At 41.1% G+C, this 26,609-nt stretch overlaps 2 protein-coding genes across 2 annotated transcripts in view; one reads left to right on the top strand and one right to left on the bottom strand.

Annotated features, from left to right (window-relative positions):
- LOC101855646 (methionine aminopeptidase 2) overlaps nucleotides 1–766 on the bottom strand; it is a 37,015-nt gene extending 36,249 nt beyond the window's left edge. The window contains exon 1 of the mRNA XM_005099276.3: nucleotides 576–766. Within this exon, the coding sequence (XP_005099333.1) occupies nucleotides 576–720 (145 nt within the window). The 5' untranslated portion in view covers nucleotides 721–766. The remainder of the gene's footprint in view (nucleotides 1–575) is intronic.
- Nucleotides 767–995: 229 nt separating this feature from the next.
- The window catches only part of LOC101860655 (WASH complex subunit 1), a 29,353-nt gene continuing 3,739 nt past the window's right edge, over nucleotides 996–26,609 (top strand). Inside the window, exons 1-6 of the mRNA XM_013083050.2 lie at nucleotides 996–1,104; nucleotides 16,066–16,184; nucleotides 16,829–17,068; nucleotides 20,765–20,946; nucleotides 23,975–24,186; nucleotides 26,420–26,607. Of these exons, the coding sequence (XP_012938504.1) occupies nucleotides 16,077–16,184; nucleotides 16,829–17,068; nucleotides 20,765–20,946; nucleotides 23,975–24,186; nucleotides 26,420–26,607 (930 nt within the window). The 5' untranslated portion in view covers nucleotides 996–1,104; nucleotides 16,066–16,076. The remainder of the gene's footprint in view (nucleotides 1,105–16,065; nucleotides 16,185–16,828; nucleotides 17,069–20,764; nucleotides 20,947–23,974; nucleotides 24,187–26,419; nucleotides 26,608–26,609) is intronic.

Genomic DNA, 26,609 nt, shown 5'->3' with positions numbered 1-26,609 from the left:
GCCCCCCTGTTTTTACCCTTAATTTGATATTTTACAGTTACATTTGAAATTGTTTTGAAAATAATTGATTTGCGACAGTTTTAGTGGCTTTTTATGTGTGATCTGCAGCAAACAGTACAGCAGTTTGACCCCTGAAACAGTGCATCTGTGTGCGGGAGTGAAAGTAAAAATTTACCTGAGAGGCACGCGGTTGCCGGTTACCGTGTACGTAGACACTGAGGCTACGTGCCCGGTTACCGTGTACGTAGACTCTGAGGCTACGTGCACGGTTACCGTGTACGTAGACACTCTGAAAGAGAAAACCTTTGCCGTATTCCCAGTTTTTGGAAGCCATTGAGTATAATCTAGATTTAATAGTGGCCGCTCGTTACGGAAGTCTTCCTGAGTACTGAGTACCTGATGAGATTTTCATCATGAGTAGACAGACTTAGGCTATTTATTCAAAATGTAGGCTATCATCCCAATCTCAACTCATCAAGTCTCACACTGACTCTGCAGACTGCTGGCTGCCGCTGGTAGATCAAAGACTCAGGATAGGAATTGAGACAAAATTAGCAGCCAAAAGTAAGACTCACTGTTCTTTTTCTTCTTGCGCTTTTTCTTCTTCTTTTTCACTTGATCTTCAGGATCTTTTGCGTCTGCAGTATCGTCGAGTATTTCAGTGTCATCTTGTACATCTTTTGACTCATGTTCCATGTCGTCGATCTTGACGGCCGCCATCTTGATTTTCTGGCTGTAAACTGTAAAATAAAAACTAAAATCCAGAATAGAATCTAGATAGAAAGAGAAGAAAAAAAAGGAAAGCGCGGAAGCTTAGCCTTTTCCAGGTTTCGAGAATGACACCGAATTATTTAAGTTAAATACAGTTACGACTGTAATTTATTTTTAAACGATATTTAAAAGAGTCAAAATCTGCTTATTCGACTAAGACATACAGATACAATTTGTATTGTTTTGTATGGGACCAATTAGTAAACAATAACAGTTTTTAGTTGTCACGGGTTTTCCTTCCTAATTTAGGCCTTAGAAAGTAGGCCTCGCCTCCTCTGCGAAGATCTTCGTAATTCCCTTCTTGAACAGTGATAATTTTATTCTCGAATTGAGGTAAACGTATTTATTTTTGAAAACACTCTCATTTCTGTTTATTGGCATTGCATTCACTGGACCATAGATTCCTTTTTATCACGAAACCTCTAGATCTAGCCTGAGGCTGAGGTCTTGCACTGGCCTGAGCCTACAAAAATAACAATAAACCACAAAAAAAAAAGAAAGCCTCCTTCCTGCTACACAAAAAAGACACCGCCCCTTTTTTGGTTTTAACTTGTATGGAGTTGGAGAACCATCTCACATTTCTATGTAGGTATAAACTGATCACCAGTTCACAGGGGCCCTGGGCTTTTCAGAATGGACTGGTTTGGGCCAAGAATTCTCATCCGGGGTGAGAATAGAAAAACGATCTACCTCTCACCCCGGGTGAGACTTGCCAGCGTAGGCTATTCTCACCCGGTGCGAAACAAGACCTGCTTTTCCTCATTTTGGAATACTGTCTATCGGTGTGGATGATCAAATTGATAAAAGCCAAGAAAAAAGTACGTAATAGCAAAAAAGTAAGCTAATTTGATCGTCTTCAAAGATGCTATGGCTATTTCACTGTTCGAATCGAGCCGAACTACGCGGGTCGCCATTTTGTTTTGCCCAGAAGTTCTCGCAAGATCTACTCCTCCCCTCTCTCTCTCTCTCTCTGTCTCTTTCTGAATACTGTCTATCGGTGTGGACGATCAAATTGACCAAAACAAAGTTAAAAAATGATAATAAAACACAAAAATAAATTAATTTGGTTGTCTACAAAGATGCTACGGCTATTTAACTTTTCGAATCGAGCCGAACTACGCGGGTCGCCATTTTGTTTTGACCGGAAGTTCTCGCGCTACTCCTCTCTCTCTCTCTTTCTCTCCACTGCCCACAGACAATATTGTACGCTTTTAGTAGGCTACAGTTGTAGTGGAACGTTTGTTCACGGCACAGAATTCTACAATTTTTCTGTTATCACAGTGCAGAATTCTGTGGTTTAGGGTGAACGCAAAATTTGTTGGCCTAGATCTAGGCTATAACGGTGAACGCGCACCGGGTGACAATAGCCAAAAGACTCGCCTGCACTATTCTCACCCCGGGTGAGAATAGAGGTGGCCATTTTCATAACGAAGTGATTATTCGGACTCGAGTCCGAATATGAAAAAATGTTATTCGGACTCTGGTTCTTGTCCAGCATGACATCACTTCCGACTTCCGACTTCCTGTGACTCGTGACTCCGGCTTCCTGTCCTGCCTCACTCGTGACTCACCTCAGGCTGGGTAGAGACCGGGATCACTTCGGGCAAAATGGCGTTTTGTGCAGGAGCCGAGTTTTTATCTTATGATGAATTTGAGGCCGGCCTGAAAAGTTATAGTATAGCGCTTCTAATAAATGTTTATTTGTCAAGAGGTCATCAGAAGCGATTAAAGGTGGCTTGTTAGCGTGTGTCGGGGTCGGATGGGCGGCCTGCACACATGTGGCTGTGTGCGTGTCAGGGGGGGGGGGGGGGGGGGGCCCCATCGGTCCGTGTTTTAAACGTGGGATACGCTCCATTCCCCCCCCCCCCCCCCCCCCCCCGCAACTGGTCATTATTACAATAATAAGCTAGTCTTGACGTAGATCTACGTAATGAATTGTGCGCTGGTCAATGGAATCAAAAGTTGACGTATGCTCAGCTCAACACAGCAACACAACTTTTTCTTGGTAAACAATCGAAATGACACAGGCTTGTGTATTTGAACGAATCGGTCTTTTTTTTTTTTTACACAGCTCATAATATGCAGGTGCCAGGTGGTCTGCTAATCTTCAATTTTACCTTTTTCTACAACAAAGAAAGAGGGAAACATGGGGGGTGGGGGGGTGGGGGGCGTATCAATGAGGCGGCAGGCATCGGATCGGCAAAAAAGGTGTGGGGGAAACTAAAAAATGGCGGAGAATTGGAAGCACTGCACGTTAGATCTATAGAACGAAGACACTTCCTTTTTTCCGGACCCGAGTCTGAATAAGCGCATAGAGCCTGCTGTTGAGCGGGGATTTGCGCTATACAAATGCTATCTATTATTATTATTATAACATTTTTTCATATTCGGACTCGAGTCCGAATAAGAATTTTTTCTATTCGGACTCGAGTCCGAATAACGACGGCCTTTTCATAACGGCATAAAAATGTGGTCAGTGTGATGTCAACAACGTCAGTGCTTCATGCAGGGAGACAGGGGATCTCTCTTTACTCTTTATTTTTTAAATAACGGTACTTTATCCACAGTATCATCAAAGATTCTCTGCTACCAAGATATTGCACTTCCTCTTTTGACATTTGCTTTCGCCGTGGCGGACCCGCTTAGGCGATCATTGACAACACAGTGATTATTCTCACCCCTGGTGAGAATAACGACAGCCTACTATTCTCACCCGTTTTTTTCGTTTCGGGCACCATAGGACCCCTGTCACTGAGCGCTCCAGGCGACAAAACTCGTCTCCCTCTCTCACTCCGCTGAGCGCGCGGCGACTAAAATCGCCAACGGATGGGCCAGCTCTTGAGCGCGGGAGGCGACTATTGTCGATTTGAGCAAATAACGTCCCCATTTGTTGCTACAGTATTAATTTATTGGTTCTTATCCCTAGCAGAACCCACGATTATTTTTAAGGAACGCAGTGCCTTGACACTAGGCATAATTTTTAAACTTTATTTTGATTGGTATTCAAGAGTAAAATTTTCCATTAAGAACCAGAATCATAATTTTAATGACGACCCAAATAAATGAATAAAGTTACGTTAGACAATTATAATGAAAGTTAGGCTTACTAGATCTAGGCCTAGAGATCTAGTTATTTTATCTCAAAATCTGCGCCGACAAATACATTGTAATTCATAAGTAATAGACCGGCGGCGTCGCGACGCCGGAGAATAGCCACTTGCTTTCATTAAACTTAGACAGCTTTCGGTTAAGGCTATTATTTTTAAAAACATACTACTCTGGCAAGTGAATTCCTTTCTGAATTTAGAATATATTTACACTTGTCTAGTGTTTTGGTGAAGATATTCGTGCATACTCTCAACTCAAGATTTAAAAAAATGAAACAATAGCAATCCCCGCGGGAGCCTAGAAAAATCGGCCAGCGCTCTGAGGCAGGTCACAAACGGTCACTCTCTTACAATTCACAAATTATTTTCTATCATCCGTTCTCAACACCCAGGTAGACCCAAGAAATCCATTGCATTCTCAGACCGGGTGAGAATAATATAATTCATTTTATTCTCACCCGGGGTGAGAATTTAATAACAATATAGTCTAATATTATTTTCACCGCGAGTGAGAATGAAATGGATATTACAGTTATATTTTTATTTTCACCCCGTGTGAGAATAACGACAGCCCATTGACAAACTACCAAGGAAGGATGTCAACATCATCGGGGCTCCCCATTACGCATTAAACCTGCAGATTACCCTCTTAAAGTTTTGGTGGTGCGTGAGCTTTACCCTTTATAATTTCATTTTGGGGGTTTGGATTATGCTTTAAAACGTAGGTGGTGTGCGTCAGACAAGCATCATTTTCCCCCTTTCTCTATCCAGAAGCCGAGTTGATTATTTGACAACACACCCACACACTCACACATGCACGACAGTCACTTTCTGTGTCAGAAGTCGACTTACTTATCAGCTGTGCACAGTTTCCGGGAACACCGGCTGGCTTCAGCACAGAAGCTCCGTCCACATTCTGGTGGCTCACATTTGCTGGTGTTGTGCCTTGAATTTACCCCTGCCGTGAGATTACCCCCATCCTTCTTAAACACACTAGTAAACATGAATTGTCCGCCATCGAAAGTGTGGAAAGACTGAAATGTGAACCGTGGGATGGCTCTGAAGAATAATGAATCAGTTTATTGTCCAAACCTGCCCCTCATCCCTGCCCTAAATCTCAAGCATCTCGATTTACCCGATTTTCATGGCGTGTCATCATCATCCAGTGCCAGATCTGCGACAGACATCGGCGATCATGGTTTTCCATTCATTCCTTTGCTCGGATGCTCTCAAAAAAGCTACGTTTCCCTGATCTTTCCCTGTGACCCATTTGTTTAGGTTTCCAAAGTATGTTGTTCTGGGCCTACCCCTGCTTCGCTTGCCCCCAATTTTGCCAGTGAGAGCTAGATGTTCAAGACCCTTATGTCTATTCAGGTGTCCCAAAAACTGCATTTGTCGTTTCCTGATTGTTTTTAACATTGAACGTCCCACGTGGGCTTCATCAAGCACTACCTCATTTGATTTCTTTTCCTTCCACGATACTCTTAGCAGTCTCCTAAGAAACCATATTTCTGTTGTTTCTATTTTATTTTCACTGTCTTTAGTGATTGTCCAGCATTCACAGCCATATAGATGGGTTGACCAAACATAGCTTTTCAGGACTTTCATTTTGGTGTTCATTGAGATGTTTCTATTTTTCAGGATTGGGCTCATTTTATTGAAACTAGCCTTAGCCATTGTAGTTCTCCTTTTTATTTCTGTGGAACATTTGGCGTCAGATGTTATCATATATCCTAGATATTTAAACTGTTGGACTTGTTTGATCTTTTTTATCTTTGCTAATGAGATTACAACTAGGGTTTGCTGCTTTTTTGGATATTACCATGCATTCTGTTTTCTTTAGATTCAACAATAATCCTTTACGTTCACTTTTTGTTACAACAGTATCTAGAAGTAATTGAAGGTCCTTTTCGGAGCCTGCTATTAAAACTGTTGAGGCCTGGATATTCTTATGTTTCTAAGGATTGTTTCACTGTTCATGTTTAAGAGGTCTGGTGACATAACACATCCTTGCCTCACTCCTCGCCTGATCTACTTATATTCGCTGTATTCTCCATTAATTAGTACTGCAGCGTTTTGGTCCCAGTACAAATTTCTGATAATTCTTAGATCTTTTCCATCTATGTCTAGCTTTTCCAGTATTTTAAATAGCTCATCATGTCTAACTTTATCAAACGCCTTTGAATAATCTATGAAGCATAAATACAGATCTTTCTGTGCTTAATACATCTTTCCATTAACATTGTTAAGGTGAATATAGTATTTCTGGTGCCCTTGTCATAAACAAAGCCGAATTGCGTTTTAGATATCTCTGGTCTTACACTTTTTCTCAATCTTCCCATTATTACTCGCATCAATATTTTTGTAAAATGACTCATAAGGCTAACTGTTCTATGCATATCACACTCAGTGGCACCTGGTGTTTTAGGTAAAGCTTTTAAAACTGACTTCATCATATCTTCTGGGATCTCACCGCTGTCATAAATAGCATTTAGGAGCTTTGTGGTTATTTCAGTGCCTAGTTATTCAAGCGCGACAATCATTTCAACTGTAGTGTTATCTGGCCCTGTGACTTTTCCTTGTTTCATTTTCCTAATGGCAGCTTGTACTTCTGCTTTTAGTATTGATGGTCCATTTCTTTCATTCTTTATTACCGGTTTTTCTCCTCTATTATCTTTGAAAAGTTCTTCTATGTATTCTGACCATCTGTCCGTTGTCCATTAAAATATCCCCTCCCTTTGCTCTTATGCAGCCTGCATTTGAGCATCCTTTTATCCCACCTACTTCTTTGATTTTGGAATGCATGTATTTGCTGTCTTTCTTTTGGTTCTTCTCTATTTGTTGACACTGATCATTTATCCATGTTTCTTTTGCTTTGTTGCATTTTTTCTTTATTTCCCTGTTTTAGATTTTTCCACATTTGATTTTGCCTTTCTTTTCTCTTCCATTAGTTTTAATATGTCCTGGGTCATCCAATTTTTATTAGCATTTTTAGCTTTCGGGGGGATATTTTCTTCCGCAGCTTCCATCATTGAGTCTTTCATTTTCCTCCACAGTTCTTCCGATTTAGTAATGTTTTCCAAGGCTTGAAATGTATTTACATCGCGTGTAGCCTGATTAAAATTTTTTTTTTGTGGTTCCTTCTGTTTGCGCAGGATTTTTCTGAAGTCTTACTCTGCCTTCTTATCTGTCGTGGGAAGCACTCGTTAAACTTTTTGTCAGCAGAAACTCGGAGCACTATTTTCCGAAATGTCTATACCGAATTTTGTTGTTGACTCACCAAAAGTTTTGTTGGATCTTCGCTCACACGTGTTATTTCAACTATAATGGAAGTAGTATTGATTTGGCATTCCGACTTACGACATTCTCGAGATCTACTTTCGCCAAAACATACTTTGTCCGAGTTCTGGTTAGTCTGGCCCGTCCTCAAGACCCTTCAGTAAAACTGTTTCAATCGTGCGTGCGCTTCACGTGACATGACCTCAGCATGTGAGTTCCGCGTGTGTCGGGGACGGTCCGTTGACGGGGCCAATTTAAGTTCATGCACACCGGCCGAAGCGTCTTTCAGGACTTATCCGGGGGGAGGGGGGGGGGGCGTGTAAAACACTTGGACTAGGAGAGCTTGACGTGATACTTCAGGATTAAAAAAAAATAATGATAAAACACACACAGGCACGCGCACGCACGGGCACACGCACACATTCACTACACACACACGCGCGCGCGCAGAGGGAATTTAGATGGGTATAATAATGGACACCCCTGGAAATTTTTAAAGTCAGCTTGGCAGTGACCTGGGTGATTTGTCGTTGATCCTGATTTTTTTCACCAAGTCCCAATTTTTTTCCCACTGAGATCCTGACTTTATGATTTCATAGAGTGGCTGGTCTATATATTTTTTTTCTTGATGTATTGCAGTCGGAATTGGCCTCTTCTGGTTTGTCAACTTTATTTTATTTTTGATAGGACCAACTGCCACCACTATTTCCCCCCCAAAATGCACACAACTCTAATTCTAGTCAATATTACTCATTTATTTCTTAAGTTAATTAAAAATCGTTAGCCTTCAATCATAGTCATGGTCACTCTGTGTGTGTCTGTGTGAATGTGCGTGTGAGTTAAATGTTTACAAGCAAAAAATCTTACTATAAAATTATGAGATATTAACTTTTACCCTTAAAGTTTTTAAAACAAGGGTTTAAATACCCCTTAAAATAGTAAACCAAAGGGTGAAGGAACCTCTTAAGTTGGCCTGAAAAGGGGAGCCCTGATCATAATGGGAGATGCCAATGCCAAGATTGGTCAGGACAACGTAGGTTATGAGGGAATCATGGGACAACATGGCTTGGGACAAATGAATGAGAATGGTGAGCGATTTGCAAATATCAGTACATCCAACAGTCTTGACATCGGAGGCCCTGTTTTTCCCCACAAGAGGATCCACAAGGCTACTTGGGTATCACTTGATGGAGTGACGGAGAACCAGATCGATCATTTTTGTATCTCTCATAGGTGCAGGCGTTCACTGGAAGATATCGCAGTACAGAGAGGGGCAGACGTTGGATCAGATCATCGTCTGTTGTTTGCAAGACTCAAGCTTCGTCTCAAAAAGCACGGAACCAGAACAAAAACCAAAAGAATGAAGTTCCAAGTAAGTCTTTTACATGGACACAAGAAAGAGGAGTTTCAACTGCAGTTAAGGAACCGATTTCAACCCTTGACGGATCTTGGTGAGGAGGACATGGACAGCATAGACTGAGCAACACTATGGAAGATACTGAGAAATCACGGAATCACACAGAAGTTAGTTAACCTCATCAGGAGCATGTACGAAGGGACAAGTTGCAGGGTTATGCGTGATGGCCAGCTCACTGACATCTTTGACATCAAGACGTGTGAAACAGGGATGTTTACTATTGCCTTTCCTCTTTATCTTGACAATCGACTGGCTGATGAAGGAAACTACCAGAGGACACAGAAACGGCATACAGTGGATCCCGTGGACAGAGTAGGATGATCTGGACTTTGCAGATGACTTGGGGCTTCTGTCACACACTCAGGAACAGATGCAAGCAAAGACAACAATTTTAAACAGCCTATTAGAGTCTGTTGGATTGAGGATCCACCCCGGAAAGTCAAAAGTCCTAAGGATAGATGCACTATGAAAGGAGAGGTCACAGTAGAGGGAAATGCACTAGAAGACGTTGGATCCTTCTACTATCTTGGGAGTATAATTGACAGAGAGGGAGGAAAAAGTGCTGAAATAAAATCGCGCATTGGAAAGGCACAGACTGCATTTATTGCTTTGAACAGGATTTGGAGGACCAGGGATATCTCACTACAAACAAAGCTGAGAATTTTCAACTCAAATATGAAGTCAGTCCTGTTGTATGGATGTGAGACGTGGAACTCTTCTTAGACATGCATGAAGAGGATCCAGGTTTTCTTGAACAAGTGTCTGAGGAAGCTACCGAGGATCAGATGGACAAACAGGATCACCAACGAGGATATTAAGAAGAACGAGACAGAGCCCAGTCAGAGATGAGGCAAAAAGAAGATGTTGGCGATGGATTGGACACACTTTCAGGAAGTCAAGCAGCTGCATAACAAGGAAAGTGTTAGATTGGAACCCACAGGGTAAAAGATCAAGGGGAAGACCATGTGGAACTTGGAGAAGAGTCATGGAAATGGATGTACAGAAAAGTGGGAAGACATGGAGGGACATCAAGCGACTAGCCCAGGATAGGGAAAGGTGGAAAGTGTTTGTGTTCGTGGTCTATATCCTGATCCAGGGAGAGAAAGGAATGATGATGATCCAAATGTACAAATTATGTGGAATGTATTTAAATGACTGCAAATTTTCCAATATTTTCCAGTTCTATAGTCATTTATGGTTATTTTGATGCATCATTTGACTAGATGCGAACATATTTTTTGAGCGTCACCAAAGATGATTAATTTTTTATTTTCGAATTTTATCCGCATCCAAGCAAATTTGTGTTGCATATTCGCCTCTTACAGGAACCAAAGTTGAAAAGTATGCAAATAAACAATACAGATGATTTCTACAAATCATACTAAAATTTTGGTGTATAGTATGTTGATATTTATTTGAATTTGTGGCCCCAAAGACCTTTGAACTGTGCACTAGTCATCATCTCATTTCGCCCTCCTGAAAAAAATTCAACCCAAAATATTACGCTGTGAATGAATTAAATAGTTGTTTCCTCATCATCTGGGTCCTTATAATACGACGACTGGTGCTGTGTAAAGAAAGTCACATTACCTCTTTCTCAAGAGTGTTTTCGATATTTAAAGTCTTCTCAGATTGTTACATTTCTAACATGAAAGTTTGACTGTGACTGCAATGATCTGACCAAATTGACATAATAACAATGGATCCCTGTAGTCATGCTGGACGAATTGTACAATTAGGGGAAGTAAAAATAAACTCACTTCCGAAGAGGATACGTCAAAGAAATCTCATGGAGACAAAACCTTGATTCCGAATAAAACAGTAGATTCCTATTAAATCAAGCTGTTGAAACCATGCGCTTGACCAGAACAGATCTGCTTTTTACATTGACGGTAATAACGTTTATCTAATACAGTGGAATCCTGTTTTACGAGAGGGAGGGTACTGATGCGAAATGTCCGTTATATAGCAATATTCTTGTTATAAGGGATCCAGTAATAAATTCAAGGGAAATAGTAAAGTAGGCCTACTGTATGAGTCTGGTTTACTGTTTATTTCTCTTGATAATCTCCCCTGATGATGATTTGGCTCACCATGACCTCTACTAAGTCTTACTTGATTAAAAATCGAATCAGGTTTCTTTCTCTTATGTTAGCCATGTTGACAGCTCGGTGATGGCGATCAGAAAAAAAGTTTTCAAGGCTAACTCGCCCACTGTGTTGTCCCCCACCCCACCACATCCTGTGGTGCGTTCCGTCTGCTTGCGCTTGTCACACATTCGCTCCATCCATCACAGCAGTGTGACCTCTTCATCCCCGCATCGGAGAAGTGAGAGGTGTGGTAGGCCTAGATATTCTAGACTAGGCTGGCCTATCGCGTGATGCGTTCTGCTTGTCTGTGCATGCCACGCTCTCCCCACTCATTCGCTCTGGCCTTCATTGTTGGCACACATGGGCTCTCCCATTCTTTGTTTCGAAAGATCACCCACAAGTTTCTCAACTTGCGAGGTTTTACATATATGAATAAATGGCCTATGCGCTTTGCACAGTAGCAGCAATACATTCCACAATAAACGACTCGCATGTTTGTGTGATTGCGCTATAGCAGTATTTTATTTACAAAGATAAAGGAAAAAGTGAGGTACTATTTATAAGTGGGTTCCACTATATTTTGGCCTGCTTCAAGCGTTCCATCTAATGAGATGAAGGAAAATGCAGCGCCCTTACAGAATTAAAGTCGGGATATGGAATATGGAAAATTGGATACGGTACATTGGAAACAAGATGTGAGAGATGGGAAACAGAAGGTGGGATTCAGATGATGAGACTGGTCATATGTGTACAATAATGACTGTCTTGCACCGGGTCAGCCTGTGAACTGATGCAGAGTTGTTGTTGTTGTTGTTGTTATCGATCCAGCCACATCTGGGCTCTCGCCCTTCTGTCCAATGCCATGTAGTGGTAAGTGCAGGTTTGTTGCAGTTGCTGTAATGTTCCATAGAGTGTGTTGTCTATGTTAGGTCTCGGAGGGAGAAGGGTAGCTCTGATATCATTTAGGGCTGTGCAGTGGAACAGTTGATGATCCACAGTCTCATATGCATAGTCACACAAGGGGCACATTGGGGGAAGTTCTGGGTTTATTCTGTTCAGGTGGGAGTTGAGCTGTATACGTTCTGTTCGTAGGCGGAAGATCGTGGTCCGTTTCTTTCTCTGTACCGGTAGGTGGTTGATTTTGTCATTCCTTTTTATTGTGGTCATATGTTTGAAAACTGCTTTGCCTGTCTTTCCCAGGGCCCATCTGTTCATCCAATCTTGTTTGTTGTTGCTTTTAATGATATGTTTTGCAGTGTTGTGTGAAGTTGGAATGTTGGGTTGTTCCTGTCTAGATCCCTGTTTGGCAAGTGTGTCTGCTCTGTCATTTCCAGGTATGTTTGAGTGTCCGGGGACCCACTGCATTACTAGGTTGATGCCACAGGATGTTATCAGATGATTGGAGCCAAATAGTATATGAGTCAAATCTTGGTTTAGATGATGGTCATTTTCTATGTCTTGCAAGACTGATAGTGAGTCAGTGAAATTCACAATACTCTGTGCTTTTCCAGGATGAGTTTCAAAAACTGTGCGGAGATGGTACAGTGCTGTTTCAATTGCAATCATTTCTGCATCATAGTTGCTGCATTTCTTTCCACAGGCTGCAGAAAACTCACTGGAACTTCCATCTGGGTACTGTATTAGTATTCCATATCCGGCTTTGGTCATGCCTTTGAATGCTATGCCGTCTGTATAGACATGTATCCAGTCATCTGAATAGCTGTCAATTGTTTGATGTGATGCAAGCATCAGTGTCACTGGGTCTGAAGATTTTGTGCTATTGTCTCTGAGAGTTGTTGTAATGATTGGCTTTTTTAAAGAAAGGTGGAGAGGAATGTTTTGGTTGACTCTTTTGGTTTCTGTTCTGTTTTGTTGTAGATTAGTTTTGTGATGTGATGCATGATTGACTTTTGTTGAATTCGTTTCTTTGCTTCCCATGTTTCTACTAATTTCCTGTTTGGGTGGTTTGAGCACATTCTTTTGGTTCTTTCACGTAGCTCAAAACTGCTTTATCTCTGTGGATTCTCAGGGGTTCAACATTTGAAAGGATTTCTCATGCAGCGGTAGGTGTGGATCTCATGCCACCATTTATAAAACGAAGGGCATTGTTTTGGACCTTGTCAAGGGTGTTGCAAGTAGTTGTACTGCATATAGTGAGTAGGCTATTGCTGTATTCCAGGGAAGATCAGACATAACCAAGGTATAGAGCTCTCAAAGTTTGTTTGTCTGATTGCCTTGTTCTTTATGTTCTCGTCTTGGCTTTTCATGGTTAGACTTTGGTCAAGTTTGACTCCTAGGTATGTTGGTTGTTCTTCTTTGGGGAGATTTTCATTTCCTAAATTTTAGTTGGAGATTTTCTTTGGCTGCTTTATGGCTCTTCATAAAGATGGTGTATACTGTTTTCGTGCAGTTTATTTTAAGCTTCCATTTCTGACTGTAATTGTAGAGCCTTATGAGGTCTTCATTTAATTTCCCTGCTCCTACTTCATGCTGTGATGTGTCTGCCAGAGAGCAAGATCATCAGCGTAAAGAGTCTTTTCTGATTTCAGCACGTTCGTCACATCATTAAAGAAGATCCACCCCCCGGGGCGGTGCCACTGACTGAAGTGTCTTTAGGCCATTCCCAAAGGGGGGACATTTCTCGTTCATGCACAGTAGAATTGTAAATGGGCTGATGAATCAATGTCACGCTCATAAGTGTGCCTGATCTACAACAGGGGACTGCTGCTTTTTCTTTCCTAATCTTTACTATTGTCATTTTTCCTCTACTTCTTTTGTATGTTTGTCACACTATTGTGACCCGCTGTTTCCGGGGTGCCTTGGTAGTCGAAGCAGACTTTGTGCTGTTGAAGCTAGAGAGGTGAGCAGAGTAAGTCTGATTCCCTGTAAGGACATGTCTGTTGACAGCCTCCCCTTGGGGCTCATATGACCATTATGCAGTTGCGAGCGCCGTAAAACCTCTACTAAACAAAACACAAAGAAGATCAGGAACAAAATGCAACTCAGACAGGAACCTTGAGGTAGGCCTTCCTCGAGTATTTCTCTTGACGAGTGGGCATTGTTTACCTTGGTTCCAATGTTTCGATCCGACAGGAAGAACTTGATCCATTTATATAGTTTGTCATGTATCCCGAGGTCCATCATTTTCATGAGTAGGCCTTTCCTCCACACTCTGTCGTACGCCTGTTGGAGATCTACAAAGATGGTGACAGTGTGTTTAGTCTCCTGAAATCCATGCTGGATGTTTTGACTTAGTTTAAAAAGTTGATCTTCTGTGTTGCTGCCTTTTCTGAAGCCTGCTTGGTGTGGGTTCAAGCTGTTAGTGTTTTCCAGGTATCAGTAGAGGCGGTTGTTTATTGTTCTTTCTGCAAGCTTACCGATACATGATGTTAATGAGATAGGTCGGTAGCTTTTAGCTTCTCCAGGTGGTTACCCATTTTTCAGGAGCGGTATAATCTGGGCGATCCTCCATGCCTTTGGTATTCCACTTGTTCTCCACATGGTATTTATTAGGAAAAGAAGAACTTGTTTTCCTCTAGCTGCAAGGTTGCACAGTATTTCGTTGTGTACTTTGTCTGGTCCTGGGGCTTTCTTTTTATTTAGCTTTTTGAGGGCCTGACTGAGTCCCACCATGCTATAATCCTCTTCAAAAAGCGAGTTGTTCACAGTAGGGGCTTTTTCTTTATGCTTAGCCGTGTTTATGAGGAGTCTATCAGCCTTAGTCAGTCTGCCTGCCCTTTTTATAGAGGTGAAAAACCGGTTAAAATGTCCTGCTTTCTTTTGGTCTTCAGTGATGGTACTTCCTGAAAGGAAAAAAGGTTTGGGGTTTTGCTTTTTTGTCTTTCTCCCGAGAGGTTGCTGACAAGGGACCAAGCCTTTATTCCATTGTGGCGAAGGTCAAGATCTTTGCAGGTTTGAAGTAGCTTGCATGCAGAACTAACTGTCCCCACTAATGCAGCTTAGCACATTTTTTCCTGCAACAAGCTGTATGTCTACTCTGTTCCAATGGAATGTTATTTCCCCTGTACCATGAATCATTTCATGCATTGCGTAAGGCATACTGTACTCTGCAAGTGACTTATCAGAGTCACACAGTCATCTTGTGGGACTAATCAGATGGGTACGTACATAGGACGTGTTTGAGCATGAGCTGGAGTTGAAAGAGGTTGGAAAAGTGGCCAGTACATGTGCTGTGAGTGCGTTTGGAAAGGTGGCCAGCACATGTGCTGTAGTGCTGGGCGGGAATCGATTCGATGCATCGATACCCTGATGGTATCAGAATCGAATCGATACTTTAGAAAAGGATTCGATACATGGGGACTAATTATTCCCAGGCAATTCACTGATCCAAGGGATGATACTCTTGTTGTTTTCAAGTCCAATCGAAACATCCGGTTAAAAAAAGAAATGCGCTCTTCGCCTATAAATCAACATGGCATCAAGAAAGACTAGTATTGTGTGGGAACATTTTGAGAAGGATATTCCTTCACAGGTTAAGTGTTTATTATATATGCAAAAAAACATTTGCATTCTCAGGTTAATGTGTTGATTTTGCGTGCATGATGTGTGCATTGGTAAAGAATATTTTTTTTATCGATCAAGTACAAGTAGGCCTACTAGGTATCAGAATCGGTATCGAATCGATTCTTTGAAAAAGTATCACGTATCGTATCGATTCCTAAATAGTGGTATCGTCCCAGCACTAATGTGCTGTGTATGCGTTTGGGAATTGTTGATGCGCATGGCGGGCATGGATTGTTAGCAGAGGTGTGGTACAGATGCAACATTGTTATTATTTTTCTCCTGGCCACTGAACAATGATAGTCATAGAGCTACGTTAGTTGCGCATGAGTCTGTGGAATCAAACATCTGGCGGGCATATTGAAAACTGGCCCCAGCAGTAAGACCCACAGTGCATTATCCTATTACTATTAGTTCATCTTCATGGAGGGACATGGTGCATTCTAAAAATATAGTCAAATGAAAAATGTGCCTGTGTAAGTTTTTAAAAGTAAAAAATGTATTATTATTGCACGCAGCGCACCAGCAGCGGAATTTTTGTTGCAACGGGGGGGGGGTTCCTCACAGAGTGCCTTATCAAGTCGGAGTCAGGTAGATCCCTGTCCCCAATTTTTGGAACTTTTCAACTTAAAGTTTTAGGTGTATTTATGTATTAGCCTTCCCCGTAGGTCATCGTTTTTGACCCATATATAAATACAGAAAAATGTGTCGTAGGATGTTTGAAGTCTTTAATTAGACTGATTAAACATATAATGCTTAATCTGCAGTGGATGTTTATTCAATCAGTATTGGAGCATAAGAAATCCAGTCCTTCATTGAATCTATCTTGTACTCGAATGACCCAGGTTACCATACAGGCTCTTTTGTTATATCATTGCAGGTTTTCATTAAATGGTCGTCATGGGAATCCAGGGATTTAATGTCCCAACGATTCCTCCTGACCTCCGCAGAGAGGAGACAATACACCACATTGCAGATGCCCTTGAATATTTAGATAAGGTAGGGGTACAGATTTTTTTGTTTATAGTATGGGAGCATTAATTAGATATACACAACAAGAGTTGTTTTTCTAAATGTAAGGATCGCTCATAATTTGTGCCTCTTTCTTTTGAAATATCAAGTTGAAAAAGTGTTTTAAAACTCTGTGACCGTATTTAATGTTTTGTTTAATTTCTTTGATCTGTTCTTTAGATTCTTATATTTCTAAATAGCTTGTTGAAGAAAACTGTAATAGCTAGAGGGAATTAATGTTTCAGGTTCTAACTTAACACAGCTTCACTTTACATTTATATTGATTTTTTTTTTAAAACCTCAGCCTTTACGACTTAACATTTTTCACGAAGGTAGTTTATGGACCTTTGTCACTGACTTTTTTGCAATATACCATGACAAGGATTTACCCCAGCTGAAGAAACTATCACAATCTCTGAAATTTTTTGATTCAGAAAACTCAACTGCCTGATACAGACAGTAAAGAGGTTCATAAGTGCCAGTCATTTTTTTATGAGGGTTAACTTTAGACTCATTTTTATTTCCTTATCAGTTTACAGCTTTTTCGATGGTGATAAAAGCTGTCACTTAATGTTCCATGTTATCTTGAGATATAATGTATTTTTAAAATCTGATTGATTTGTCGGCCCCAGGTAGCAAATGAAGTGTTTGCTAGAATCGGCAAGAGGGTGACAGAAAACAAGGCACATTTGCAAAAGATTAACGACCGAGTTAATGTGGCTGCAGCTCGCGTGGACAAACTCAAGGGAAGCAACAAAGCGACGAAAGTTTTTGCCTGTGCCAAGTACCCTGCTGAGGATCGTCTGCAGCCATTCAGCGCAGTTTTCACAGACACCGATGGTCTCAGAGAAATCAAACATCATCATTTCAAAGTGAGTCATGTAGGAAAAGCTCGGTTACACCTTATAGAGCTCTTTTTATATTCAAGGAGACTTCGTGCATATCACACAGTCAAAGACAGTGAAATTGTGGACACATAGTTTTGAAAGATAACAGCGCTCTGAAGCTTTCTAAGATGGGGTAGTAGGAGAATACCCTGCAAATCCATTGCTATCAACTTGATTTTTCCATCGCTGGATGAGGCTTAGACCTTGTCACTGTTCTTCTTGCATCTCGCACGTTCTTTGTCTTCCCTGTGTGCTGAATAGTCCTCGTCAAAGAGATTTCCTACCTCAAAAGCTACACAAATGTCGCTCCGGTCTTTGTGGGGTAGGAAGATTTCAAATCTTCTCTCACAATATATATTATCCATAAAAACCTTCTGGCATGCCAGTTTTGTTACTTTTTAAAAATGCAAACCGAGCGTATTTTTAATAAAGATTGTAATAACTGTTGAAAAGGGGCTCGATGTAGGTCTCATCACTCTTCTTCTGGCCGGAATGAGATGGCATTATTGTCACATAACTGTCCAGGAACCGAGTCACCCCTTCACAAGTCTCGCTAACACTCACTGACCGGATTCTGACCTCGCTAGGACTGTCTTTTGCCACATTGGCACAGATTCGAACCAAGTAATCCAACAAGTTGATTGTGTTCAAGAACATCCTCTTGCCTATTTGTCGTGTTGTCTCCAGCTTTCAAATTGTACAGGTCTGTAGTTTTCTGTGGTAATTCTGAGTCACTTTTTACTCTTTTACTTTTCACTTTAACAACATAGTCTACAATTGAGGATACAGACACACGTTTCCCTGGCCAAGAAAGAGACCACATGAAGTTAAAAACAGAGTCGCTCATTCTCATTAAACACATGGCATTTGGTGTTCTTGCTTTCACTCCCACACTTTTCAGATATTTATATTTATTTTGCTGGTTTCTCTTCTTGAACGAAACTGCCATTGTCCTACACTGGCTTCTCCTTTCGCCCTCTTCTCTTTTTCATCTCTTGTTTCCAGTTAGATTTATCTCCTTCCTCCCCCCCCCCCCCCCCCCCCCCCCCCCGACAATGCAATTGCTTATCATTCCCATCTTTGTGCTTGAAACTTGTTCTCCTATTACTGACACACCACTGTCTCCTACTGTCACTGATGCACCGTGTCTTCTACTGACACTTAATCATCACTGTCTCCTTCTGCCACTGCCCTGCCACTGTCATTGAATCACTTACTGTCTCTTACTGCCACTGACACACCACTGTCACCCACTGCCCTCCAGACATACCTGTGTCTCTTATTGCTACTGGCACCTAATCATTATTGTCTCCTACTGCCACTGCCACTGACGCACCACCTTCTCATACTGCTATTGACACACCACTGTCTTCAACTGTCACTGACTCGCCACTGTCTCCTACCACCCCAGACACACCACTGTCTCGTACCACCCCAGACATACCACTGTCTCTTATTGCTACTGGCACATAATCATTATTGTCTCCTACTGCCACTACCATTGACGCACCACTGTCTCCTACCATCCGGGACATACCACTGTCTCCTACCACCCCAGACATACCACTGTCTCCTACCATCCGGGACATACCACTGTCTCCCACCATCCGGGACATACCACTGTCTCCTACCACCCCAGACATACCACTGACTCCTGCCACTGATGCACCACTGACTTCTGCCACTGACATACCACTGTTGTTTACTGCCACTGCCATTGGCACCTTTTCATTATTGTCTCCTATTGCCACTGCCACTGAATCACCACTGTCTCTGACTGCCACTGACACATGTCCGTCAAGAATGTCCCGAATGCCACTGGAAAGGGACTCTACAACATGAGTCATGAAAGACTCATCCATTTCTTTGTCAACCAAGATGGAGAGATATATCAGGGAGGGATTCACTGAAGTCTTCTTGGTTTGTCTGCTGGTGTGATTTTTGCATCCGCTCTTGGGGCAAGTTTTATGAGCTGAAGCCTCTGCTGTTCTGGTCCATGGATAGAGGATGGAATTGTAGATCGATTATTATCACAATCCAGATCTACTTATACACCTATCTCTATATTTATTTTCTAACTTCAATAAAAGAAAGAAATCATCAAGGAAACACCCAAATTGTTATTGTGTTTAATGAAAGAGATTGATAGCCGTTATAAGGTAATTCTGCCATACATTTTCACTTACCTGAATTTCTCAAGGCAGCTGTTCAGTCAAACACAAAGATGAAGTTCTTTAATCAAAAAGACAAAGAGCGCATTTGTCTTTGAGAAGGAGCTGTCTTGCCGTGATGCTGCTTGTACAAATAGTACGCCGAATGGAGGCATTAGACGGTCATGCGTTATTAGATTTTGGGCCTATAAAACACACTTCTTGTGCCTTTGATGCTATAGGGTTAGACTACGAAAGTGACAATATGTTCTAAGACTTGGCTTCCCTGATGTTTTGGGGTAATTAGTTCTAGGCTTTAGGCCCACAATGAAAGAAACAGCCCTGGCCAAATAACCTATAATGGCTAGTTGGTTCAATTAAAGTAGTTTAGACCTAGGCTGATCCTAGTTGCCTCGTAGGTGTATGTTTTGGACTATGAATACCACTTGAAATGTATTGTGATGCAAGCCCTTTGAGAGATTTAAAACATTACATAAGAGACAGATCTTGTAAATCCAACTCATTTTTTAATTTGATTTTGCACTGTGATTGACATAAATGAATGTCTAATATTTAGACAAGTGTTTCAGTCGTTTGAGAATCTGTGAAGAAGTAAAAATCTGTTTTGTAGATTCATTGTTTAGACATTCTGTTTCAGCCAATGAGAGATGTGGATTATGTCTTTCTTGTGGGAAAAGCTATCCACAAAATCAAAACACTTGGCACTTCAAGCTAAAATCATGGACCCGAGAGCAGTTTGTAGTTAAGTGTAAAACTGTTGATTGTTGACTATTTATATGCGCTATTTCTGTGTCTAGAGCTCATATTAATAATTTTATGCTTCTTTTGTGATCAAGGAGTGAGTTTTCCTTATTCAATTTTTAGCAGTCTTTGTGGGTACCCTTAGCCCCTCTTTTGCTTTTTTTTTTTCAGACGAACCTGCATGCTTTAGTAAATTTCTCTGTTTCCTTGAAACATGCGATGTTAAACAGGAACAGATAGGACAGGACTCCTTGAATGTGGAAATGGTCCTTTCAGAGGATTGTAGATCTCTTGCCATCCAACCTACACTTTTGAGAAAAAGCTGCAAACTGTTAAACACATCTTAGATGAGGATCTATTGTTACAGCCATTAATGTGATATTAGAAAAGAATATGATGCACAGTGAAAATTGTCCAAGATGACCACCCATTATCAAGAAGGAAAGTAATTGTCTACTCTTAGACAAGTGGATATCTTGGACAGTGTCATTACATCAAAAGTAACTCCAGGGGGAAAGAGGAAGTGGCCCTTTTTACAGGTGATTGTCTTGGACAAGTGGCCTTTAGAGCAGGTTCTAATGTACATCAATTGTATATAGTTGAGATGTGTATGTACAAGAATAGTTTAATGTGGTTTTCTTAATCTGTAGAATAGCTCTTAATAATGACTGCATGGATCATGGATCATAAAACCAAGATTGAGAGAAATGAGGAACCTAAATTCTTTTGTTAAATCTTGCTCTTCATTCGATGCTTTGTATTTTTATAGGTGCAGGAAAAGCATCCTGCCGTAGATGAGCAAGTTCTGCGGGAAAAGCTACAATTTTACAATGTTCACCTCAGTATACGCGCTCGGAAAGATCAAAGTCAACAAGGTGAAGGTTTAGGAGGCCTGCCCAGTGATGTTCCATCTGTCAGCTCTTTGCTTCTGTTCAACACCACAGAGAATCCGTGAGTGGTTGCTTTTTCATGATTTGTCTCTGATTTTTGTCGTTTTTTTTCTCCAAAATTAACTCATGATAAAGTTTGTGCTTTTCAAGTTTTATCTCTTCTAGCTATTGCTAATCTCATAAGTTGCAGAGATTGTATATTTATTATTGCAAGAATTATTGGGGTGTTTCAGACTCAAGTAGCACATTTCTGAGGTAAAGCTTGAACGAAAGAGGGAAGAAAAAGGAAAAAGGGTGGAAAAAGACTTGTTTCATACCTGACTTTGTAGTTTTCTGCGAGCGCTGCAACCACGGCCGCGGAAAAATATGTCAACTGCGCTGCAGAATTTTGATTTTTTGCAGAATTTTGAAGAATTTTTACAGTAATTTACAGCATTATTATGCTTTCAGACGTAGAATTGCGGAAAAAAAATTTAACTGATCCAAGCTGACGATGTTAAAGTGATCTCCCTCTCACCGGAAGCTGGAAATTGGGGCGCTCTCTTTTAAAAAAAAACAAAATTGATCTAGATTCTTGTTTGTTTTAAGTTTATAGGCCTAACGAGGTGCCCAATACGGCTGGCTGGATCGGCCGATCCCATCCGTAGTGGGTAACCCTTAGTAAGATTTATGGAGCTTGCAACTGCATAGTTCATATTATGAGCGCCTAGGGGCGGATGTCAACAGAGAGGTATAAACGGGGAATCAGGCTTACTCTGCTCACCTCTCTCGCATCAACAGTGCAAAGTCTGCTTTGACCATCAAGACTCCCCGGAAATAGCAGTTCACAAAGAGAGCGACAAACATACAAAAGAAATAGATGAAAAAATGACGATAGTAAAGATGAGGAAAGAAAAAGCAGCAGTTCCCCCTATTCCCTATGTTTTTCCGGCACAGTATGAGCATGACATTGATAAATTAGCCCATTTACAATTCTACTGTGCATAAGAAAAAGATGTTAATATCCCCCCCTTTGAGAATGGCCTAAAACATTTCAGTCAGTAGCACTTTTATCAAGATTCTATTGTGCATGCACTAGTAACGGCTATTGTACATAGGAGTACAGGCGAGACGAGATTTGTCTTTCAGCAAAAATTTTAAAAGAAATGAGTGCATTGAGAACAAATGCCGCTGAACGTCAGCTTCAGTTTACCAAAAGCACACATGCGTCTGGTGGAAAACTGTTCTGTTAGTACGTATGTAATGTGGTAATTCACCACATCTGTAAATCGACGGTGGGTGGGCATTTCTGTGTTTATATGCCATCTTCTCCCGCGGCTTTTCCTTCTGGGGTGTTTCTAATTCTAATTGCGAGCTCTACCTCTGACTTTAGAATGTTGGGACCATTGTTGTTGCTTGGTTGTGGTAGGGGTGGTCTTTTGTCTTCAAATAATTCTGTCCTACATATTCTGCCCATTTTCCTGGGACTTCTTTTTTCTCAACAACATAATTGTCTTTTTTGTCTTCAAGGCCTCCTGACAATCGATGACCTAAGCTCAAAACACCAGATCACCTGATTTTGAAATTACCGGTATAGTGTCTCATTTCTTTGGGTCACTCGTTTGCTAGTATTTTATGTTATGAGCTTGTGTTTCTAAACAATAATACAGATTGTATGCTGCTAATTGCTTGGTTTTTTATTTTATTTACTGCGTCTGTAGTGCTACTCTTCAGCTTACGATTATTTGCAGAGGCGGCTCGTGGGGCTAAAAAGTGGACGTGCACAATTAAGCAACAGCAGGATGAAGATAGTCAAGGGCATAGTAAATGGGATGGTAAGATCTTTGGGCTGGTGAAGGAGGACCTTATGCTTTTATTTTCATTCTTTTTACTGGTCGCTTTGATTTTTAGAACTAAATATGTTTGTTAGCTAAAGATCAATTTCTTTGTCCTGCATTGGAACTGAACACTCGAGTAATAACTTTCACCGCTCCACTACAAAACCATTCAAAGGCACAACTCATAGAGCGGTGACTTAAGTATGTCACGTTCACCTCCCTCAGGTTCAGGGTCACAGAGTTGCTTAAAATAGTGGCAAGACAATGAACCAATCACAATTCACTTGAGCACTCCGCTGGATTGCTCCGGGGATCACATAATTTTGGCATTGAATAGTGTACAGGCTATCTCGTTTATTTTTAGACTGCCTACTGTGGGCTATGTTTCGTGGGTGCACATTTGAAATGTGCCGTCTTGTTAATATTAATGTACTGCCGAACTCGCTATGAGTGTCGTCATCGCTTGGGTTATCCCAAAGAGCGATTTATAGGTCAGATTGCCACTGTTGAATATTCTATTACGTTTAGTTAAAGCGTGTGGACTTTGGCATGACAATGACATAGTAGATTTTTTTCGGCGCTTTTGACACAGAAATGACCTTGTTTTGATATTGTATATATTTGGCTAGTGTCTGTTTCAGACTTCTTTTATTTCATGTTTGTGGGTGCTTTTCGTATAAGAACATTACAAAATTTTGGGCGGCACTGCACGACCGTGCTCTATGGACGAACCGCGTCTGATTATTTGGTACTTAATTGGTACTTATATATATATTGAAAGCAGTATGGAAAAAGAAGTTTAGACATGGTTGTAATCCTTAGACATGGTTGTAATCCTTGCAGAATTTTTGCAGAATTTGGTCATTTTGGGAGTAAAATTCTTCGCAGAATTTTGAAATTTTCCATGCAGAAAACTACGATGTCAGCTTCATACTCCAAAGTAAATATCTCATGTGGAGGCTGTATTTGAGATTAGATTTTCGTGCATATTTCCACGATGCTTGGTGTTTCTCCGTCTGCAGTTGTACTCTGGGTATTTTTATTAAGCTTTTTTCCTGACTCAGAAGGAGAAATTGTCAGAATAAGGCCTTTTCACCCCTAACTGCACACATATCTCATGAATGTAATTACATTTCTTTTTCTGATTATTGGAGGTGCCTGTTCTATGTAGCTAATGCATGTAGGCTACTGTTCTATTTTAGTCAGAATACGGGTTTAAGATTGAGTGCAGTAAAATATATCTCCTTCTTTAAAAAAAATATCTTCCTTCAGTTACAAGAAGTATGTTATGTTGGATCCTCTTGGTGTGGTTACGAAGACCAGGGCTGCTATTGAAGAAGAAGAAGCTGGGATGGCCGAAGCTCCTTCAACTATCATACACAATGAAGAAATGTTCAGAGCTGCTGCAGAGAATTTCTTGTACATGCCAGAATTGGGTACTGTTCCAGAAATTGCTGTTCCGGAGCTCCTTCCAAATCTCCCAGGTAAGTCTGCTAGTAAAGAACAAGAGGGGATGTGTTCCAAACTTTGGTTTCTTTTACTATATATTTTTCAAAGAACATATAGTAAAACCTTGATAACTCAAACTTTACAGTACGAGAGAATTTCTTTGTGTTATACATATTTCGTGTCAAGGGAAGTTACTATATATTATATATCCCCTCAGGGATTTAAAATCCTGTCATGTTAACAGGAATTTTGTGTCAAATGGCTTCACATTATACCAAGTCTACTGTGGTTTCATCATTAATGATAAAATGTGTCAATAAACTCACTCATTACAGTCCATTTGATATTTGCTGTGCCTTTCGTTGTGAGCATTTTCATACCCTTTTAAAAATGTTCCATAATAGTGGAGAGCTCAGATGTGAGTGCGATATTTGGGGGAAAAAAATGCGTCCGTCAGTTCACTCCTTGATGTGGTCACAGGTGGGGCAAACATTGTACGGACTGTTTCATCGAGTTGTACAATGCTTATGTGATCACATTCATGAAAGTGGCTGATCCTTGATGTGAGGGGCAGTTCAATGATCTCAATTTTTCACTCTTGGTTGTTTGGCTATGCCTGCCTGCAAGTTTGTTCCGTAGATTATGATCTGAAACGTGGGATCTTAGTGGAATGTAGACCTTCAGATTGAATCAAAGTGAGATCTTAGGGGTAATTTTTGTGTCGTAAAAATCTTGTCTTCTTAAAGCAGGGGGATCTGGAGCGAACCGCAATCGTAAGCGGTGGGATCTTAGGTGGAGACTTCCGTAGCCTACATGTATATTGTTTGTATATAATAAGGCCACACACAGGTTTTTGGGGTCCAGTATAGGGTCAGACAGTGTTTTGGGGATTTCAAGAAACTTCCCTCGAAAACCATGTGCATGAAAGTGTTCTCAAACCTATTTCAAAGAGAGAGCTCCATAAAGTTTGTATCATTGTGAGCTAATACAATTGTTAACCCCTTAGTTGCCTTAAGATGTACTTCGTACGTCATGAAAATGAGTAATTTTTAGCGCAGTGCTGTACCATGTATGTCGCAGAAGGTCGCAAAATTTGCTGCTCCGGATTGCCCATATGACGTTACCTGTACTTCATGCTAAAAACCTGGCTCTAATTCTTCTGTACGGAGTTTTAACCACAAGCGCTGCGGAGATTCTTATTTGGGAATAAAAGACGCCCATATCGGTACCAAATTTGCTAGTATTTCTTTACTGCTAGGAATGCAATCAATCGATAAACATAGATCTAGGCTTGCGGGGGGCCACAAGTTCTCGTAAAATGTAAACATCAAAATGATTTTAAAAAGGCAAATAAATTCACTTTTTAACTTATATTTGCAAGTTATTTGAAATTATGAGTAAGATGGGAGGAAGTGGGGAATAAGAAAAATGAGAAAAGTGACACAATCAAAGACCCAGTGTCTGAAATGTGTCACGGGTGTGCTAGATCTAGTCGGCGCATCCATTTACACTGAGACATTAGGCTGCTGTCCTGGGTAACGATCTAAGCTGAAAATCAGTTGCCCCATGGCAACGAAAGGGTTAAAAGCTATTTTGTGATGTTTGTTGCTTGATTTCCCAAAATGTTCAAGTCATGACTTTAACCTCTTTGCTGCCACTCCCGTAGCATATGCGGGCCTGAACTGTGTAGGGCTGTGCCTCTGGCCCGTAGGATCTACCGAACTGTGACAGAGGTTGTTTTGATACCAATTATAAGGGAAGTTACTGCTAAAATCTTGTAATTATTATTGAGGTACCTTCCTGTTATGTTTACCTCCATTTACCCCCCATTTGAAAGCGTCAGATTCAGATTTTAGCTGGAAGAGAAGAGTAGATCTAGATGTACATGTACACATCTACCACACAACAATGATTTACTGGCAGAAACACAGATGAGCTTACGTCCTCTCTCTATATATATATATGGATTGTACGAGTGTTGTATAAGGTAGGAAATTGGAATCTATTGGACAAGAGGCAAGCATTAATCCCACTAGCTGGGCCTCTGATACCCCCCCCCCCCCCTCCTTCTACGTTCCCCTGTCCAAGACGAAAAATGTTTATGATGGAATGGTTTTTTTTTGCTTCTTTGCGATTCTGTCTTAGACAAGTTTGACTATGTGTATATGATATATATACACATATTGTTGTGTCCACAGTGTATGCATGTTTCCTACAAATGACAAAAAAATCTTACATGTGGCTTTCCACGTGTGTAATTTCTCTCAGGGGTTGCCGACGACTTGGCCTTCAGTGCTGACCAGGGCCCCTCCATTGCTCCGTCTGTGATGGGTTCCAACATGCCTGACCTCCCGGCAGTGGGGCCAGAACCAGATGCTGTTCCTGCCGGTCCCACCTCTGCAGGAGGCCCAGCAGATGCTAGTGGCCCACCACCCCCACCACCCTCTGGGCCCCCTCC

Source organism: Aplysia californica, unplaced genomic scaffold, assembly GCF_000002075.1.
Source record: "Aplysia californica isolate F4 #8 unplaced genomic scaffold, AplCal3.0 scaffold00208, whole genome shotgun sequence".
NCBI lineage: Eukaryota > Metazoa > Mollusca > Gastropoda > Aplysiida > Aplysiidae > Aplysia > Aplysia californica.
Note: the sequence above shows the minus strand (reverse complement) of the source record. Positions and strands in the feature narration are given on the sequence as shown.